This window comes from Tamandua tetradactyla, chromosome 16 (assembly GCF_023851605.1).
Source record: "Tamandua tetradactyla isolate mTamTet1 chromosome 16, mTamTet1.pri, whole genome shotgun sequence".
In the NCBI taxonomy this organism is placed as follows: Eukaryota; Metazoa; Chordata; class Mammalia; order Pilosa; family Myrmecophagidae; genus Tamandua; species Tamandua tetradactyla.
The window spans coordinates 50,549,518-50,570,841 of NC_135342.1; the positions used below are offsets into that span (position 1 = coordinate 50,549,518).

The following is a 21,324-nucleotide window of genomic DNA, read 5'->3' on the forward strand; positions in this document are numbered from 1 at the left end:
AATATCAAATAAAATAAGAAAATGGGTTTTGTTTTTGACACTTTCAGTGGGAGGACATCCAGGTGGTCAGAACTGTGACTTCAGTTTGAGAAGAGCTCAGAATGTCCACTGTGAGCCTGCAGCTCTTTGAGAGCAGTGACCATGAATAAGGTTGGAATCACGTTCATGGTCAGGGACACTTCAAGCCATAGCTTGGGTTAGATCACTAAAAAAGAAAGTACAGAGAGACAAGAGGACCAGGGTTAGGACCCTTGGAAGGGCTATATTTAGGGTACGGAAGGGAGAGGGTACAGCTGATAAAATAGTCATAAAAGGATGGGGCAGGAGGAAAACCCAGATAACCAAGGGCCTCGGGCTGCACCAGAGAAAGGGTCAAAGAAAGACAGAATAGACCCTCATGATACCTGCCTACAGAGGGGCTGGTGCTGCTAAAAGTGGTTGTTGGATTTAGATTCTGACATCACTGGGAACCTTATAGAGAATAATGCGGTAACATGGTGGAACATGGGCAGGGACTGAGGAATAAATTTGTGGAGAGGAAGAAATGCTGTGGCCATGCATATAAGCCTTCTACTCAAGTAATCCAGCATTGGAGGGAATGAGGAAAGAGGGTGGAAACTTGAGGGAGTAGCAGACTCAAGGGAAGGTGCTTTGGTTTTTGTCATCCTAGGGGTTGTATTAGGGTAATGATAGGTTAAAGTTTAGTGACTTATACCACAATGGTCTATTTCTCTTTTACGTATCTTCTTAAGCTGGTCAAGCAACTCTTCCGGGTCCCTCTCCTCCACATCAAGGCTCAGTGATCAAGGGCAGTCTCATCTTGGGAGGCCACCACCACCTCAGCCAGTGGCTTCTCAGTGAGGAAGGTAAAATAGAGCTGGAAGGTCATGTTCTGGTTTTGAAATGCTTTAGTCCAGAAGCAACTTGTACCACCACTCAAAGCCCATTGACCAAAACAAGGCTCATGTTTCCACCTGGCATCAAGGTGCTAGGAAATTTGGGGGAACACATGAATATTCGCTGAGAAACAAATATGTCTGTTATACAGTGTGGGGTGAGTAATGGAGATGTGGGTGTATCCGAAGATCAAGGGGAGAGGTTGAACATGAAGATGAAGAGGTAGTTAACGGTGAGGCAATGAATGTGCGGAAAATTTTGCCAAGCAACAGGGAGGGCATAGCTAAAGTCTAGTAGCCCAAGGGTGCAAAACTCTCAGGACACCTGGCTTTGTGATTCTCCCTGGTGGGGCTCCTGAGTACCAGGTCAGAAAGCAACAAGGAGAATGCAGGTGACATGTTCTTCAGGGATGGGGCTGGCCAGGCAAGAAGGATGGAAGGTCAAGGCATGAGAGAAAGTCAAAGAGGATCATGAAAGTATGTGGAAATGGCTGACCATGAGCTCCAAGGTGGTTAGAGAGGCTGGAGGTGAGCTGCAAGAGTTAGAACACTTGAGGGGCTGGTAGCAGGAGAACAAAACAGGTGCAGGGTGCTAGAGAAGGAGGTAGGGGAAGAAAAAAGGGTAGTTTGTGGTCAGTATGTGTGTCTCACAGTTTGAGATTCTGGAGGAGGTAAACATTTTGAGCAGTATCAAAGTCATTTGACTGTAAACTCTATGAGGGCAGTAAATTGGGATGTACCTTTTAGTTATTAAATGGTGGACCTCATGGGAACTGAGGGGTGGGGGTTCTCAGGGGAATGGCTATTTACCAACTGGCACAGGGATATTTCAATATCTTGACCACGAAATGGCTGAATGGGTCAGTTCTGAGGTCACCGTACATGACTTCAGTTTTGTACCCCAGGACCCAGCACAAGGCTTGGAACGAAGTAGGCACTCAATAAATGTTTGACAAGTGAATGAACTATTGATGAATGAAGGGGTCATACCAGTGGGAAATGGGAGGAGAGAAGATATGAGATCAAAGTAATTGAGTTGAGCATTGAGTGAGTGTGAGTTAAGAGGGGCAGGGGGTGGAATGGAAGTTTGTGAGCTAGTTGTTGACAGCACTGAGGTCTGGGAAAGAGGCCTAGAAGCCAAAGGATGGGACCTGCAGCCAGCAGGTCTTCAGGTCAGAAAAGGCTGTGGAGATTCACAAAGAACAAAAAGATCAAGGGCTTCTCTCTGGGGAAAGTCGGGTTCAGTTCATGTGAGGCCATCGTTGGTAGGAAGGCTAGGTGCAGGGGGCGGGGGCTGGAGCTCTTCCCAAAGAACAAGATGGGGGCTGGGGGGACTAATTCTTGCGGACCTGAGTGATGTGGGCAGGAAAGGGGGTGGACTGACCAGGTCAGAGGTAGGTGAGTAGGGGGAAGGAATGGAGGTGCTTCGCATGGGCTGGTAAGGACAAGAGGAAAAGCCCAGAGCTGAATGGGAGGGCTGAACAAGCAGAATTAAATTCATGGAGGAGACTCAAAAGTCCCACTATTTTAACAAGAATGTTGCTGTAAGCTATTTTGGTCACCTTATGCACCTTTGCCTAAATGCTAAATTTGGTCTGAAAAATCCCAGCTTGGGGAAGGTGGGGGTTTTGCTGGGGAAAAAGAAAGAAAGAAACCAATGCACAATCAAAATGCCACTTAGAAAAGGTACTTCAACATTTTAAAAAAATACATTTTTTCCCTTTTCTTTTTAAAGTAAGATGCTGGCCTGCAGTCAGAATATTTAGAAGAGGCCTAGGCAGGAAGCTGAGATGGGGAAAGAAGAATGTGGATTTCTGAGGGTTACTTGGGGCCTCAGAGTTTAGTCCTTGACACCTACCCTGAACCCTGCCCTGGATGCCAGCCTTTGTTTGCCCCCGAGCCAAAGCCAGACAGCCAGGGAGAGTTGTAAACCTAGAGTCGACACACCTGTGGAGCGAAGTCAAACATTCACTCTGTGAGAGGGATTATGAAATCAGATACCCCCCCCCCCCCACCTATCCCATTGGGATCTAAGTCACTTCCTAGAGGATCAGTAAGGATTTTTAGTGACAGTGGTGGTTATTTTATTTTGGATTCTTCCTCTATTGGAAGAAAGGCTGGTAAACAGCCTTCCATAGAACAGAGGAAACCTTGTAAGGGCTGAGCTTACAAATACACTATGCAGTTAACCCTCAGAATCAATGTTCTGCTACTGTTACTTGACTGGATTTTCTATTTTGATTCGCCTGGCATCTCTAGTCAAAGAAGACTTCAGGATTCTAAAGAACAAGCTTGTTGTTATCTTCTTTTATTTAAAAGTGTGTGTAGCAAGTCCTTTTTGTTCCTCCAAAGATCACTGTTATTAGCACTTTTCTTTTTAATTAGAGAAGTTGTATGATTACAGAAAAATCATGCAGATAGAAAAAGAATGAAATGTGACCCCTACCGCACAACATACCAAAAAAAATCACGCAGAAAGTACGGAGTCCACATATTACGCACCCCCCTGCCAAGTTTTTATTATCGACTCATTGCATTACTGCAGTACCTTTGTTATAATCGATACAATAATTATAACAACATTATTATAATTATACTATTAAACTGTAGTTCACAGTTTAGATTAGGTTCACTATTTATGTTGTGCAGCCCTATAACTTTTTTTAAACTTTTATTCTAGTGACATACATATGACTTAAAATTTCCCCTTTTAGCCATCTTCGGTGCTGTTGATTACATTTCCACTGTTAAGCTATCATTATCACCATCCATTGCTAAACTATACCATTGCCCCAAACAGAAACTCTGTACCCATTAAGCATTAACTTCCCAATCCCTCCCCCTACCCTGGTCCCTGGTAAGCCCTCTGTCTTTGAAAAAGATATCTATCTTTCATTTCCTCTATCAAATGAAAACACTTCCTTTCCACTGGCCACCTTGTAAGGGAAGATTTGCCTTGGGGGCTCCTTCTGGTAAGAAAAGAAAGAAAGCTGCTTCTGGCTTAGTGTGGGCACAAGAGTTATGTGGGATAGATTTCCTGAGTACAGAACAGGACGTTCATTTCCTGGTTTTGGGCATGGTCAAATTAGGACTTCAAAAGTGATCACAAAAGGCAGGTTTTCTGATTGGAGGTTCAATTATTTGGGAGAGCTCTAGAAACCAAATAAAAACAAGAGTTCCAAAAACAAAGTACAGAAGTTCAACAGGGCTTATGACATCAGATTAATTAAAATGAAACATGTACACTATCAGTGACCTTTTGCCTGCTCAGCTTTTATAAAGGCCCCTTTCTAATCCTCATGATCTGACTATGAAATGAGATAGGCCCTGGCTCCTTCTTCCCTACCCCCTCAGAATCTAAAGATGAACTAGGACTCTGCCCAGGCAGAAGTGCCACTACAAACAAGTTAATTTTTTTCCATAGTTCTTTCATTTCCATATAGTATTTGTCCTTTTGTCTGGCTTATTTCATTCAACATGATGTCTGCATCTATGTTGTAGCATGCATCAGAACTTCAACGAAAGGCACAAAGCTTTAATGTACAGTTTCAATTTGTCTTGACAAATGCTATACCTGCATGACCCACACTCCTATCTAAATAGAGAACATTTCATCACCCCTGAAAGTTCCTTTATGCCTGGTGGTGTGCTGGTAAAAGTTTAACAACTGGCTCCCTAGAGGGAATAAAAAAAACTCCAATTTATAATGTTTGCCAGTCTCCATGATGTAAATATTCCCACCATGGCCTATTTCAGTGTATTAAGGTGATGTCACTGTGAAAAGAGAGGCTCACAATTGGCTCTTATGAACCAGTACAGGCTGGCTTTAGCACACAACTGCCATGCCCTTTCCCAGTCAATCTCTGCCACCACCCATTCCTAGGCAACCTCTGATCTGCTTTCTGTCACCATAGATTAGTTTTGCTTGTTCTAGAATTGCATATATATGAAATCTTAGAATATGTACTCTTTGGTGTCTGGTGTTTTCGCTAAGCATGGTTTTAAAATTCATTCACGTACTGGTAGTGCGTTCCTTTTTATTGCTGAGAAGTATTCCATTCTATGGATATGCCAGAGTTTGTTTATCTGGTCTATTGTTGATGGCATATAGACCATTCCCAGCGTTTGGTACTATAATGAATAAAACTTGCACATTCTTAGGCAAGATTTTGTGTGTACATACATTTTCATTTCTTTGGGGTAAATACCTAAGAGTGGAATGGGTAAGTCATAGGGTAGATGTGTGTTTAACTTCATGAAAAACTGCCAGAATGATTTCCAGAGAGATGATGCCATCTTACACTCCTACCCTCCTAGCCAGGTGCGAGGGTTCTGATGGCTCCATGTCCTCTCCAATATCTGATGTTGCAGGAAATCTTTACTATAAAAAGAGCATCTTGGATGATTCTGATACACAGCCAGATATGGGAACCATTGAACTGGACTCCTTGCAGTTCCCTAAACATTAAAGCTGGCATTTAGCATTTAGTGAGCACATACTAAGTGCCTGAGTCTTTTCCAAGAGCTCGAGTAATGTATCATTTAAGCCTCACAACTCTATGAAATATATAGTATTATGACTATTATTTCTATTTCATAAATGAGAAAAACTAGGTACAGAGACATTGAGTAACTTGCCTAGGTCACATAGCTAGTTAAGTGGCAAGGACTGGGTTTGAAAACCGGCTCCAGGACCTCAAGCATAGCCACTGGGGCACTACTGCCCATAGAAATTCTGTACATGAAATATGGGTACCCGATTGGGTAACAGATCACTAGGGGCTGCTATTATTATTTTTATTCAAATCTCATCCATCCTTCAAAGTTCAGCTCAAATTCCTCCTCTTTCATCAAATTTTCTGATACGCCCTCCTCTCCTCCCTGCCTAAGTCCCCCAAAGATGTAAGATACATTGGGGCTGTCTTTTATTTCTGTACTTCTGTACTGTCTTATCACCCCATTATATTTGGAAGGCCACTAAGAGCAAGGTCATGCCTTGTTTATCTTTCTATTCTCAGCACATTTGAATTTAATGTTTTTAAATGTGCTATAGACAGAATCGCCATAGTCTTTTAAAAGGAGTTATCTCATTGGGAGGTAACTAAAGAGGGAGTCACAGCAATTGAGTTGTCTTTTCCCTAGGGAAAAAACTACACCCCCTTACTTTCTTATTACTGAGTAGAAATGATTGAGCTGTTGCAAGGGTCCTCAGGCTTGTCAGTGCAGGCCAGAGGAAACCAGGCTACATGGGAAACTTAACTTCTCAGCGAAGCTGTTATCTCCCACCCGGCTGTCCTTTTAAGGTTTCTGCTTGTTTTATTTGACTTTGCCCCACTGGTCAGCTTCTATCTAGAAGCAAGATGATGGATCCTAATTTTTCCCATCTTGATGTACAAAAAGCAGGACCCACTATGTAGTTTGTGAGGCCCAGCGTAAAACGGAAATGCAGGGCCTCCTGTTTAAAATTTATTGAGAATTTCAAAGCTGTGACAGCAGAGAATTAAACCCAGTGAGAGGCTTGGTCCGACTACACAGGTCCCACGCCCATGAAGTCACCCTGATGAAAAGGGACAGACAGCTCCTTTGAGCAGACAAGAAAGCAGAACACGGGGACAATTTATCTCAAAGCCCCACTGCCAACCCCTTCTTAATACAGAGATAAGCTGAGAAAGACACCACCCTAACTTCTGTATTATGTTGAGGTCACCCGACCAGACCAAGCTCCTTCTCCCTTCTGCATCTTCAGCTCCACCTGCAGAACCTGGAAAAACATATCCTAGACGAGGATGAAACAAAGATGTGGGGAGCTCAACGTCAGTTTTGTTTTTCAAGACTTTTTCCCACGGAGGAAGGCAGGAAGTGCCTGCAAGAGGAGCCTTTGAGGTCCCATTTTGGGAAACTGAGGATCTGCCTTCGTTGCCTCAGTCCCACTTCAAAGAAGACATGTGTGAGCTTCCCATAAAGTGATGTCCATTTCGAGTGTCTCCGGGGTAAGCTAGCCCGCAGCCTGCTTTCCATTCATAATAAGTATGATGTCCCACATTCGCGGGTGTTAACGTTCAAGGCCAAGAGGCCATAGATACTTGGGCAGCGGCGGCTTGGGGGTTTCCTTTACGTCTTACAAGCCCAGATCACTAAATCGACCATTTCTTCCTTGCCCTTCTAACGTGCATCTGGGCACTTTCCGGATGGGCTCGTGGGTGGGATTCTCCTGGTCATTCTGAGGTGAGACCTGGGTAAGGGGGTTTCAACCTTCTCCCTGTAGCCCGCGATGTACGGCCTCACGTCCCATGGCCACCAAAGGGAAAGGGGGAAGTGGGCCTTGGCGCTTTGGGTCAGAAAAGGGCGGGGGTGTTGCTTTGTGAGGAAACAATTTGCAGAGACTGCGAGGCCCTGGTCGGCCGAGAGGGCCCTCTCCAAAGCGCTTCAGGCAACCAGAACTAGGAAGAACGCCAGTCTCTTTCCGCCCGGGGCCCAGCGCACCCAAACATGGCCGCCGAACCCGGGAGGCCGGGCCGCGGCCGCCGCTCGGGGTGACGCAACCGCGGCGGGTTGCATCAGCCCGCGCCCACGTGCTCAGCCCGCCCCTTTGCCGCCCGCATCCGGGCGCCGATTGGGCCACGTTAGGTCAGTGGCCTCCGCCTCAGCCAATGGGCGGCAGCCACAGAGGGTTCGATCCGCGGAGCCCGGACGCGGGGTCCCTATAAAAGGCGCCCCAGGTTGGGGGCGCGCGCCCCAGAGACGTCAGCCGCCGTTGCGGTGGTTGTGAGCGGCTGTGGCGCCGCCTACTTGGCATCTCCGAGCGCAGCGGAGCCCACAGCGCAGCTGACATGGAGCCCGAGCCCGAGCCCCAGCCCCAGCCGGAGCCCGAGCCGGAGCCCGTCACCCTCCTGGTGAAGAGCCCCAACCAGCGCCACCGCGACCTGGAGCTGAACGGCGACCGTCGTTGGAGCGTTGGCCACCTCAAGGCCCACCTGAGCCGCGTCTACCCCGAGCGCCCGGTGAGAGCGACCCCTGACTCGCGACTCACCCCCGGCTGTCATCCTCCCAGGGCACGTCCGCCTCTCCTTTTCCGATAGCCTCCCCCATCGCCGACAGTCCCCGCGACGGTTGGTTCTCTCCCGGTCACTTCCCCCCAAGGCTGTGACTTGCCCGGTAGGCGCCCTCCCTCTTTGCCCAATGCCTGTCGCCTCTTCTTCCAGGCCTTCCCGACGGGCTACCGTCCCTTGTCACCTCGCCTCCCCGTTCTCCCAACCCCCCAGAGGCTGTCGCAGGCCTGCCCCACCTCCTTAGACCCTTCCTTGTCACCCCAACTCTGGGTTCTACCCTTAGCCAAGCAGTTTGACCTTGGGTGAGTCATTTCACCTTCCAGTCCACAGTTTCGCCAAAACGACAGAGTGGCTATGGGTTCGTTCCTAATTAGGGTTGCGTCCAGTGGGTAGAAATAAGAAAAAAATAAGTACTGTGAAAGGATCTTTCTAAGAGTAGCCTTTAGTGCTGGGAGGAGAGCGCAGGTGCCAGCCCGGTGCCAGGGGCAGCAGAAACCTGGTGTGCACGCAGGCACAGCGGACTTAAGGTCCCACACCCAGAAGGAGGACGTGGCTCCTGCCCTCCTCCACCTTCCGGCGTCGGCCCCTCCCTGGCGGCCGGACCCCACAGTGTTTGCTCAATCCCACCGGCCAGCCCCGTGCGCTTTCCAGTGAAGAGTGATTTCTCTGGGGAACAGGCAAAGGGAGTCCCCTTGAGTCTGGGTTTTAAGACTTTGGTCCCTCAATTTACAGTCATCCTTGCTTTTGTTTTGGTTAACACATCTGTCAGTATCAGCCTTAGTGACGCCTGCCTGCCCGCCCTCTCCTCCAGGCTGAAGGCCTTGACTTGAACCTTTCCATGTTTACTTAATGCCCTGATATTATGTAAGTGTCAGCATTGTTCTTTACTGCCCACATTTGTAATTCTCGATCAAACAGGAGAGGGCATAAGGGCAGGAAGAGATGGTCAAATTGTTCACTCTTAAGGTGAAGAGTTGCAATGAGTGGTAGCTTCGTGTGCCAGCGTGTTTTTGTTCGATATTGTCAAGAACGCAGAAGTGAATTTTCCTTCTGAATTGTTATTTTGAGATTTGCTTATTTATTTAATAAACTTCCATTCCAGTGTCCTTTAGGATTCACCTTGGACTTTTTTGCAAAAACAAGGTTGTTTTACCTTGAGAATGGCTAGGCGGGACACGGAGTGGCGTAGCAGGCGTATATGATTTGTTGCATCATTTGGTAAAAAGCAGTGTTTTGGAAGCGAGTTTTCCTTGAGGGCTTCCGTGAGTGGGAAACACATATTTTGTTGAGTCTAAAGACCCAAAGTTATAAATAAACGATCTCTCAGTATGTTTAAAGTTATAATGGCACCAATGCAGCCTTGTTTTGTTTTCTGTAGCATAAAATGGTTTAATGTGAGAAGCCTTACTTTATAAAAACTATTTGCTTAAGATACTCAACTTTTTTTCAGATCAGCCTTTTGGGTAAAGACATAGAACATCAATTCAGGCCTGTAAAAGGGAAAGCAATTCAAATCCATAGGCAGTTGCTGGGAATGGGTTGTGGTTTTCAAACCTTTTCTAGTGGTGGATCCCCTCATATAATAGTATTTTACCAATTCATTTACCTTTCAAGTAAGAACAATGATGAACACAGATTCTATATATGTCCGTAATTTGTTTTAGTTGCATGATGTCAAAAAATCCTAATTTATGCAGATAAGTAGATGCAGTTTTTATTGTTTAAACAGCTTTTGTAATCTCAGGCTACTTGGAAGGAACAGTTTTATTCCAGGTTTTGCATAATCGTTTGTTCTGACAAGAGTAGTTGACAAGTTATTTATCTTTAGTGTACTGGCTTTGATGCATATCATTGGGGGTCATTATTCTTAAGTACAGTTTTAAAAGGAGTTTAAAATAGATTAAAAAGTAGATTTTAAGAGGGAAATTTGTGTAAAAGTTTTGTGAAATCCCTATGGTTTAAAACCATTGGGCGTTAAATGGTTGAGAAGAGTGCTTGGAACCTTGATGCTTTAGCAGCAGATGACTTTGGACAAGTCAGTATCTCAGAGTTCCACCATTAAAACAGGGCTACTAAATCTTACAGGGTTGTGGGGTGAACTCTTCACTGTAAACTGCATTTGTTTGTACATAAAAGCCTCTTTGAGGGCTTAAGTTTAGAATTGCTTCATTATTTTGGGAGCAGTTCTAAGTGGTTTTGGTGAAGAACTAGTTTGGGAATGAGTTTCTCTGAGACAAGCCAGGTTTTGAAGCTAGTTACTGTAGGAACCCCAAATAAATACATTTTGTATTGTCAGTGGCAGAAAGCAGTTTCCCTGGGATCAGAAAGGCAAGTAGGTGGCCATAGGTTTTGGACACTGAAGTAAGTTGCTATCCTAAATTTCTTTGCATTCTAGAGGTCAGTTTAAAGTTGAGCACTTTCTAAATAAAAAGTTTTGTATATGGGGCCTTTGAAAACTTGGTTTTCCATGATGGTGGAGAAAACACACATGCTCAAATTCGTTGTATAAACAGTTTCTTCTGTGTTTGGGAACTTGTAGGACTAAATACTGATCTGTGTTATTCTTCCTTTTCCATACTAAGCGTCCAGAGGACCAGAGGTTAATTTATTCTGGGAAGCTGTTGTTGGATCACCAGTGTCTCAGGGACATGCTTCCAAAGGTACATCACTTAAAAATTAACTTTTGAATGTTAAGCACTCACCAGGTTAAATTCAGGTCCTAAAATAACTCCTTAATACTTTCAGCAGGAAAAACGACATGTTTTGCATTTGGTGTGCAGTGTGAGGAGTCCTTCAAAAACGCCTGAAGCCAGTGCACAGGTACGTGCTTTCTCATGGTCAGAACAAGCTGTGTCATGCCGATTGTCAAGGGAGAAGTACAGAGAGTTGGGTAAAACCCTGAAGGGAGATTTTATGGCTTTTTTTTTAGCCAATTAATATTTTGTTTCTTCTCCAGTGAATATCAGGAATTAGGAACTGTGTTATCAATACAAGTGAGATTTTGGCTGTGATGGGAATAAATTATTCCATTAGCCTTGTAGAAAAGTAGAGTTTTAAAGCATACTGTAGGTGTGCATAAATTTACTCTATCCCGATTACTGAAGGCACTGCAGAAAGGGTTTATATTGAACTGAACACGTAACAAGGTTCCAAGGAACTGTTAATTTTTATAAAGGACAAAAAAGTGAATATATTTCCTTTGGACATTTTTATTATGATTGTTTAGTTGGGTAGCAAAAGGGCACAATCTTTATCAGTGATGTCTAAAAATTTATTTATCTAGACAGTCAAAATAATTTATTTCTCATTTCACAATGCTTATTTGAGCATAGTGTGTTAGTATTTTAATGTGGTAATATACTCTAAATTTGCATTATAGCTATATTTCCTGAAATATCTGAACATAGCATAGGAAATTCCCTTTCTTTAGGTTGCTGCCTGGATTGTCTTTGTAAATCTTGTTGGTGAAATATGATTTCTTGCATTAGTAAATTTAACACCTATAAGGTATATAGAACTTTATCAGGAAGCATTCTCACCAACGATAATGTCATTGAAAAATTTTAATGAAAGTATAGCATAGATATTCTAGGACAAAATATGGATTTTCTAGGGTCCGTATATCAAAAAAATGTGTTGGATAGATTTCAGAATTTTATTACATAATATTGCATCTATCTGATGTGAAGTTTGGAAGTTGAGAAAGGGGAACACAAGCCATTTGTAGCAAAATAATCCTTTTAGCTTGATTTCAGACAGTTGCATCAGACCCTTTGTTCTGACATTCATGCTGTACTTATTTAGGTTGCCGAATCCACGGAACAGCCCACTGGTCTTAATCAGGGACAGTATCCTGGGGATTCCTCAAGTGATGGTTTAAGGCAGAGAGAGGTTCTTCACAATCTTTCTCCCTCTGGGTGGGAGAACATCTCTAGGTGAGTGAAACAACAAGGAACTAGGTTTATACAACATGAATGTGCATCATTTGCATCAATTTAAGAATAAGGTGTGTTCACACACATATAGCCACGGAACTTTAAAACATGCATTTTGCTACTTAAAGGGCTTTAAAAATCTCTTAAAGTAACTTTTTATACACCAACTTTAAAAAAAATATTTTTATTGTGCACAACAAATAAACATACATTCTTGACATATAAATATTCTATACACGGTGTACAATCAATGGCTCACAATATCATGACATAGTTGTATATTCATCATCATGATCGTTTTTTTGAATATTTACATCTCTCCAGCAAAAGAAATAAAAAAGAAAAAACTCATACATGCCAAACCCCTTTCTCCTCCCTCTCATTGACCACTAGTGTTTAAATCTACTCAATTTATTTATACCTTTATTCTCCCATTATTTATTTTTTATACATATTTTTTACTCATTGTTCACAGCATAGATAAAAGGAGCATCAAACACAAGGTTTTCACAATCACACAGTCACATTGCAAAAGCTATATCATTATACAATCATCTTTAAGAAACATGGCTACTGGAACACAGCTCTGCAGTTTCAGATACTTCCCTCAAGCCACTCTAATACACCATAAACTGAAAAGGGGATATCTGTATAATGCGTAAGAATAACCTCCAGGATAACCTCTCAACTCTGTCTGAAATCTCCCAGCCACTGACACTTTATTTTGTCTCATTTCTTTCTTTCCACTTTTGGTGGACAAGGTTTTCTCAATCCCTTGATGCAGAGTCCCAGCTCATCCCAGGATTTCTGTCCCACGTTGCCAGGGAGGTTCACACCTCTGGGAGTCATGTCCCATGTAAAGGGGGGAGGGCAGTGAGTTTGCCTGTGAGGGCAGTGAGCTTGGAGAGAGAGAGGCCACATCTGAGCAATAAAAAAGGTTATCTGGAGGGGACTCTTAGGCCTAATTGTGGTGTTGTTATTACTTGTTTACCTTTTTTTTTTTAACTTTTTTTAATTGTATATTATATATATAAAGCAAAGAAATTAAAAAAGCAGGTTTTCAAAGTGCTCTTCAACAAGTGGTTACAAGACAGATCCCAGAGTTTGTCATGAGCTCCCATACGATCCTCTCAGATTTCTCCTTCTAGCTGTTCCAGAATATAGGAGACTAGAGGGCTTAAATACTTTTTTATCATTGCTAAATCTACTTTTTTTCCTTCTTTTTTTGTGAAAAATAACATACATACAAAAAAACTATAAATTTCAAAGCACAGCACCACAATTAGTTGTGGAACATATTTCAGACTTTGCCATGGGTTGCAATTTCACAATTTTAGGCTTTTACTTCTTTTTAGCTGCTCTAAAATACTGTAGACTAAAAAAGATACCAGCTTAATGATTCAGCATTCATATTCATTTGTTAAGTCCTGTCTTCTATGTATAATTCCAGTATCACCTTTGATCTTTCCATACCTCTCTTTAGGGGTGTTTGGGCTATGGCAAATCTAAATTTTTAATATTGGAAGTGTCTGTCACTAATATGGGGTAGAGAGATGGAACTATCTGATGTTCTGGAGAGGTTGGGCTAGGTTTCAGGGCTTATCTGGACCAGGGACTCATCTGGAGGTTGTAGGTTTCTGGAAAGTTACTCTAGTGCCTGGAACCCTTGTGGAATCTTATATATTGTCCTAGATGTTCTTTAGGATTGGCTGGAATGGTTTTGGTTGGGGGTTGACAGGTTATGATAGTTGGCAAGGTCTACCTGAAGCTTGCGTAAGAGCTACCTCCAGAGTAGCCTCTCGATTCTATTTGAACTCTCTCTGCTACTGATACTTTATTAGTTATACTTCTTTTTCCCCTTTTAGTCAGAATGTAATTGTTGATCCCACAGAGTCATAGGCCTAATTTTAGGTAGACTTAGCTTAGCCTTTGCAGGGATGAGTTTCATAGGTGAACATCCCAAGATTGAGGGCTCAGCCTATTGATTTGATTGTTCTCACTGCTTGAGAGAATATCAGGAATTTTCCAAATGGGGAAGTTGAATTTTTCCTCATTTCTCCCCGTTTCCCCAAGAGGACTTTGCAAATACTTCTTTATTCACCGTTCAAATCACTCCAGAATTCAAATCACTCTAGAATTTGCTGGGGCATTACACTAACCTGGACAAACCAACAAAATCTCATGCCCTATTCAAGGTTCCGTGTACTTATGGTATACGCCACCTTTTAAGAATAGACAAAAAGTGGGAGATGTGTATGAAAAATCTAGGCCTTTTGCCCACTGTGTGGGTGTGCTTTACATTGTACTGACTTCTTTTTTTTTTTATCTTCTCAAAAGCTTTATTTTAGATAAAAAGAGCCAGACTCAAAAGCTTATATACTTTATGATTCCATTTTTATGACATTCTGGAAAAGGCAAAGCTATAACAACAGAAATAAGGGCAGTGTTTCTCTGAAGTTGGGTGTAGATGAAGGGATCGGCTACAAAGAGGCACAGGGAATATTTTAGGATGATAGATGTGTCCTATATTTTTATTGTGTTGGTTTCATAAATCCACACGTTTGCTAAGTTTATAGAACTGAACACCTCTGAAGGGTAAATTTTACTGTATGCAAATTATACCTCAGTGAGCTGATTTTTAAACAATTATCTAAACTCTAAGAACATTGATGTTTAAAGCATGCTATACTGAATCCAGTACTTTTAAACATTTCTGTAAATATGATGATAAATGTTTACAGGCCTCTTTTTAGGTCTCTTGTTTGATAGAAAAATCCCAACTCTTGGAGAAATATGTTCTTCCAGTTACAGTAAAACAAATTAGTTGAAATAGTACACAGAAACTGATAAGATGACAAATGAAAATGCAGTCGATGTTGGCACATTCTGTTGATAGAATCTGGGAAACATTGCCAAAGATATGAAGAAACAAGTATTAGACCAATTTATGTAGTGTTGAAGGTTTGCTGTTTAGTTGGATGAAAGAACAGATAGTACTAACATGTTTCAGTTCATGGTATTTTACAGATTCTGTTTCAATAATGAAATGCATGAAAAACCTCCCTTTTAGGCCATTAGAGGAAAATGTAATGGAGAAAATAGATGTGCTGACTTCTTGATTGCCCTCATGATAGGAAATTAGTGCTGCTGCAGGAAAAAAAAAACAGTGATAAACATCAGGCAGCTATTTTGCTAAGTGGCTCTGCGCTTTGTTTATCCTAACAATAGGTAACAAAAAGTGAAGAGACTATTTAACAAGTGTTCTCCAAGGCCTCGGTTGATACTAGAAAAATAAAAAGGCCATTTCTTAGCGCACTTAGAGCTTTTCTTTAGAGTAGAAGGTCAAGTGATTAAACACTCTGATGTTTGGGTTTTATAGCTCTTGGAAACAGTGTATTATGAAAGTTCCCTTGGGAAAAAGTAATTTATAAATATGAATTTACACTGCTGCATCTGTCCCAGTTCTCCTGCCCCCCTTTCCTAGTAGTTTTTGTGTTTGATTTTTGATAGCTGTTTGAGGAACAATGAGGTTTTTTTTTCCTTAATGGAAATTTTAAATAATGATTTAGATTATTTCATCTTCATTCCCTCCTTCCTTCTTTTTTCCTGAAGTATTTAAAAGTAACTCCCAGGCATTATGTCATTTCAGCCCTACATGTTTTAGGCTATACAGCTATGAAAAAAATTTTTAGTTCACATATGTACAATACCATCATCATTAGATTTAATAAAATTAAGAAAAATTCTTTGTTATCATCCAATTTCCATGCAGTGTAGTTTTTTTTAAATGATCAAAAACATCATACCAACAGTGCTATTTTAGGCATACTCTAAGTATGGAAGTTGGTTAAAAGACTGTCAGCATTGGATTACTGGGTACATTATTGGATAGAAAAACTTAAAACTAACGGCCTTATTCTGGCTGCCCAGCTTGAGAACTGAGGCTCAGATCTGGCAGCATGAATTTCACCATACTGAAACTAGTTGATTTCTTTCAACAGCTCTTGTTAAGCAGCCAGTACATATAACTTTGCTTAAGGATGTACGCTGACCTGCAGGGATGACCACATAAACAACTACTGACCTCCCACAGTTCTATTATAATTTCAATTTCATGAAGTGCTGTCAAAGCAGTTCTCTGTGTAAGAAGCAAAGATGACTCCTACATGCTCTGTCTCTAACAGCAGTTTAAGGCTATAAAATGACAGAAGAATTGTGAGTTGGTGTCCAGCTCTCTATTTACTAGCTCCTTGACCTTGTGTAAATCCTTCCTCTTTCCTGAACTGTACTCGGGCGCCTTCTCTGTAAAGTAGGGTAAGAGCCCTCTGCCCACAGATTGTTGGGAATCGAGTGAGAGGGTGGATATGAAGGTGCCTAGCCTGGGAAGGCACCAATTGGTCAGTAAGCAGCACAAGTGATGCCCCCCCCGCCCCCCCCCCCACACGCGCACATACACACGTAACTCTGCCCCAAGAACAGATTCATATCTAAGGCCAGGGCTGAAGCAGATGTTGGTGGAGAGAAATTTCCTTCAGGAAAGGCTTTGGGAGAAATATGGCTTTTGAGTTGCTCTCTAAAGGATGAGCAGTGGATTTGGACCTACAGTGACACTCAGCAAGGAAAAAAATGGGGATAGGCAACACTTAACTGGAAAAGGTCCAGTTTGTTTATATAAGCACAAAACAAGCAGCAGTTCCCTGTTAATGACATGATGAAAACCCAGTGCTGGGCAAGGAGGCTCTTGTTTTCCCTGCACAATGGTAGAAGGGCTTTGTCAGTCAGCATTTTCTATGCTTACATTATCCAGGAGCATCATACAGTAATCTTCCAGGTAGCTGCCATAAAGTCCATCCTTCCATTTTAATAGTGGGCCCTTTAAAATTTCTTCTGTGTCTCTGATTTGAATTTCTGGTTGTAATTTAAACTTAATTTTCATTGATTCATACTAAATTAACTCCAAATGTTTGCTTCTTTTTTTTTTTAATCTTTGCATAGACCTGAAATTGCCCAGCAGCAGTTCCAAGGCCTGGGGCCTGATTTCTCGGGCTATACAACCTATGGGTGGCTGCAGCTCTCCTGGTTCCAGCAGATATATGCGAGACAGTACTACATGCAGTAGTGAGTCCTTCCCCGCCCTGTGGGGGTGGTCAGGGCTCCCCGGAGTTGAGAGAAATCCCATCCATGTTACCTGTGAAGTTTCAGATGGAGGGTTGAGTGTATTTTCCTTAGTTTCTACAGAGCCCCTGCTCAATCCAGTTCTGTGGGTAGGATGAGTATAAGTGATAACTAATACCTCTTTTGTGTATTGATGCAAAGGGTGGTTGAGTTTGACACATAGTCTGATAACTTTATTTAGAATATGTTACTTATTCTTTCAATTTGTTGATATCTTTAAGGTTTTCTGAAAATTTTAATTTACTGCTGAACCATACTTTTATAGTGACTTTGGTGTTTGATTTCAGGTGAAATTTATTAAGTGACTTATCTCAGGGGCAAAAGAGGCATTTATAGATATGACTGTTAGCAGTTCTTCACTAACTTAAAGAAAAACCAAGAGTAATGTTTGCATACTAAAACACACTTTTATCTAACAGTAAAAGACCCCTACATAAATAAGATTATGAAAGTCGCTGTCTTCACTGCTTTGCTCCCAGCAGTTTCTGTCTTTTATTTCAGCTTAGCAGCCACTGCAGCATCAGGGGCATTTGTCCCATCATCAAGTACACAAGAGATACCTGTGGTCTCTGCGCCTGCTCCAGCCCCTATTCACAACCAGTTTCCTGCTGAAAACCAGCCAGCCAATCAGAACGCTCCTCCTCAAGTGGTTGTTAATCCTGGAGCCAATCAAAATTTGCGGATGAATGCACAGGGCGGCCCTATTGTGGAAGAAGATGATGAAATAAATCGAGATTGGTTGGATTGGACCTATTCAGCAGCTACATTTTCTGTTTTTCTCAGTATCCTGTATTTCTACTCCTCCCTGAGCAGATTCCTCATGGTCATGGGGGCCACAGTTGTTATGTACCTGTAAGCAGATGATTTCTCTTTCCTTTTTGCCCTTTACTACAGATCATACTATGTGATGATTTAAACCAAGTCCAGGTTTTGTTCTTTTTTGAGCAGTCTCAGCCATTATCTGAGAATGTGCATTTAAATAGTATGTCTTTTGGCACTTCCAATGGAAAGAATTCACATCTTAGTTGTGTATTGCCAAGAGCATGTTAATGTGTGTTGATCAAAGAAGATCATTCTCTTCTTTCCCTCTGGATAAGGTACCTGAAAATTGTTTGTTTTGAATAAGAACATGTTTGTTTTTATGGGGCTACAGCCACCTTCAAGACAAAGGTCTTATACTGACCTGCTGGCATAGCCCCAAAGGGTCATGGAACCTTTACAGACCTGATGTTTGGTTTTCTCCCTGGCCTGGAGTAGTGGTTCTCAACCAGCTACTGCTCCCACTCCCCAAGGGCATATTTGGCAATTTCAGAAGCCATTTTAGGTTGTCTCAGCTGGAAGTGTAATCATACTGGCATCTGGTGACTAGAGACCAGGGGTGCTACTAAACATCCTCCAATGCACAGGGTGACCCCCATAATAATTACCTGGCCCCAAATGTCAGTACTGCCAAATTTGAGAAATCTTGATGGGTTCTTGACTGTAGTTGAAACTGAAAAAAAAAGATTTTTTTCCTTTATAGTAAAAATGGGTTTTAATTTTAGTTTTAAAAAATCTTTTAAAAAAATAGAGAATCATGTAACACTCATATATCCAGAATTAATTATTAATTAATACTTAACAATTAATCCAGAATTAATATTTTGCCATATTTGCTTCAAGGTTTTAATTGGATTCTCCAAGTAAAACTTCTTGTCAGTTTTTTCTATAGTCTTTAGAACCATATATTTTAGCAACCAAATTTAGATCTTTTATGATATATGATATAATCACAGCTTGGGTTATGTGTATGTGTGCATATATATTTTTGTTTGTTTTAGGGAGGTTTCACCCCTTTTTTCAGGTTTTTAAGTGTAAGGTTTAGTTCAGATAAGCAAGTATTTATTGAGCACCTATAGTGTGCCAGGTGTTATTTATGTTGTTGGACATACGGTGATGAATAAAACAGTCCCTACCTTCAAGAGCCTTACTGGCCAGTGAGAAAATCTAGAAACAGTGCAACAGGATGTCCCTGCTGTGAGTGTCTAATCAGGGTGCTGCTATGACTGCAGGAGGAGAAGAAAGGGGGGACCTTTTTAATTGAGAGGACCCTTAAAATCTTGAGAAATCTGTGTTGATAACTAAGATGGACTTTTATGTGCTTCCTTTGAAGGCACCACGTTGGGTGGTTTCCATTTAGACAGAGGCCGGTTCAGAACTTCCTGAATGAGGTGCCTCCTCATGGAGCTGCAAATCAAGACCCCAACAACTTGCAGGTATGGAGCCTCCATTGAAGCCCTGGTGACTTTGACGTAAAATAGCCAGGCTCTCAACTGCTAGCCTCTTAGTTCATCATTTTATTAGGTTAATATTCCATGAATTTTTTCCAAATTTTCGTAGAGCAGTAGCTATTTTAACTACATTGAGTGTGCCCTAAAACCCATCAGGTATCTTTGTCATGAGGCAATTTGCCTCTTGGCGTATGTGAACAATGTTTTTTAAGCCCACTATTTTAAGCGTTAAATGATCCATGACAATATGTTATATCATGGAAACTGCTAATGGGTAGTTATTCTAATTAAGGATTAGAAGTATAAGCAAGTCTCATTTACAGAATAAAATTCCTAGAAAATGTAACATAGAAATATAATTTTTATAAGACAGATTAATACATCGATACTGAAAGATATTCTTTTCTAATATAAATTGTTCCTGGTCCCATTCATGGCTTTCTTACCTCAGAGCACTGACAAAATCAGAAGAATACCCACCAGTCTAATAATAGTAGAAGATCAAGTTACTTTCTTTGCTCTGTTACTTGCTGCCAGAAATGCTCAAAGCCCTGAAAATGTCCCCAATACAGTTGTGCTGTGGTAGCGTGTGAAAAAACCCTATCTACCCTAGGGCATCCCTCTGAGGGCCCTACTTGCCTGCTTCTCATATGGGGCAGAAGCCAGGGATTTACTCTGACCTTTCATAACATTATTTTGTGTCCATCCCACCCCTAATTGTTTTCTCATTTTGTTTCATTAACTCTAGGAAGATGCTGGTCCTGAGACTGAAGATGCCGACCACCTCCCTCCAGATAGGGATGTACGAGATGGTGAACGGTCCAGCCCTTCGTTTATGAGCACAGCATGGCTCGTCTTCAAGACTTTCTTTGCCTCTCTTCTTCCAGAAGGCCCCCCAGCTATAGCAAACTGATAGTGTACTCTCTGACTGTCAAAGGCTTTGATAGGCATGGACTGGATCTTCTTATTCCAGTTAGATTTCCTCACCTGGATGTGGCAATGACACACAGTTATTAAAAGAACCAACAGGATGATGGTAGGTTTTTGTGATAAAGCAAAAGCAGAAAGTAGGGCGTGAAGCCATGATACAAATTGAACAAAAAATGTCCAAGGCTTCTCATGTCTTTATTCTGAAGAGCTTTAATATATACTGTATGTAGTTTAATAAGCATGGTAAGTAGAAGGCCTTGTGTCGCATGTTTATGCCTGAGGAACTTTTCCAGATGTGTGTATCTGCATGTGTGTTTGTATATAGATGTCATAGATGCAGAAATGGTTCTGCTGGTACGATTTGATTCCTGTTGGAATGTTTAAATTACACTAAGTGTACTACTTTATATAATCAATGAAATTGCTAGACATGTTTTAGCAGGACTTTTCTAGGAAAGACTTATGTATAATTGCTTTTTAAAATACAGTGCTTTACTTTAAACCAAGGGGAGCATTGCAGAGGTGAAACCTTTGCTGGGTTTTCTGTTCAATAAAATTTTACTATGAATGGTGCTGGCAGAGACTTCTGTTATCTCAGCTGTTTACTCTGTGTCCATGGCAGCTGGATGGGCAAACACTTGAGTTGCTGATTTTTAGATTATTTGAAACTCTTAGTTATCTTTATAAAAGAGCCATTTGTACCAAAGAATAATGATAAGATGAGTCTGTGAAGGTTTTAATTTACCAAGAATACACTTGTGTTTGCCCCCATTTTCTGGTTTAAACTGAACTGGCCTGGCTTATGGAATAAACCATCCAAGCTGAAGTCTCCAAATTTAAAGTCAGTGGCATTAAGGATCTTCTGCCTTGGCAATTCTGTGGTCGTTTTTATTTCACCTGCTCAAATGTCATGCTTTTGTAAGCTGAGCTTACTTTTGTGATTTTTAATCCTTTTTTAAAGTATTAATGTTGAGATTTTAATTGTCTTAAAAGTAAAGTTCTATGTATTTCTTACATGCATAATGTTTTGGGATAGAATGCTAAAGGCCTAATCTATTGATTTTGGCCA

The 21,324-nt window shown here is 41.6% G+C and overlaps 1 protein-coding gene across 4 annotated transcripts; it reads left to right on the forward strand.

The window, feature by feature from the left end:
- The first annotated feature begins 7,487 nt into the window (after positions 1 to 7,487).
- On the forward strand, positions 7,488 to 20,823 carry HERPUD1 (homocysteine inducible ER protein with ubiquitin like domain 1). 4 transcript variants are annotated; one of them, XM_077132504.1, is made up of 8 exons: positions 7,488 to 7,897; positions 10,528 to 10,605; positions 10,694 to 10,765; positions 11,750 to 11,880; positions 16,876 to 16,998; positions 17,557 to 17,907; positions 19,208 to 19,310; positions 20,074 to 20,823. In XM_077132504.1, exons 1-8 carry the CDS (start codon positions 7,727 to 7,729, stop codon positions 20,236 to 20,238), a joined length of 1,194 nt encoding a protein of 397 aa, XP_076988619.1. In that variant the 5' UTR covers positions 7,488 to 7,726; the 3' UTR covers positions 20,239 to 20,823. The 4 variants fall into 4 exon arrangements, with proteins under 4 accessions (XP_076988619.1, XP_076988618.1, XP_076988620.1 ...); XM_077132503.1 differs by having other exon boundaries at positions 7,489 to 7,897; positions 10,691 to 10,765; XM_077132505.1 differs by lacking the exon at positions 7,488 to 7,897 and adding an exon at positions 7,943 to 8,051 and having other exon boundaries at positions 10,691 to 10,765.
- Positions 20,824 to 21,324: the final 501 nt, after the last annotated feature.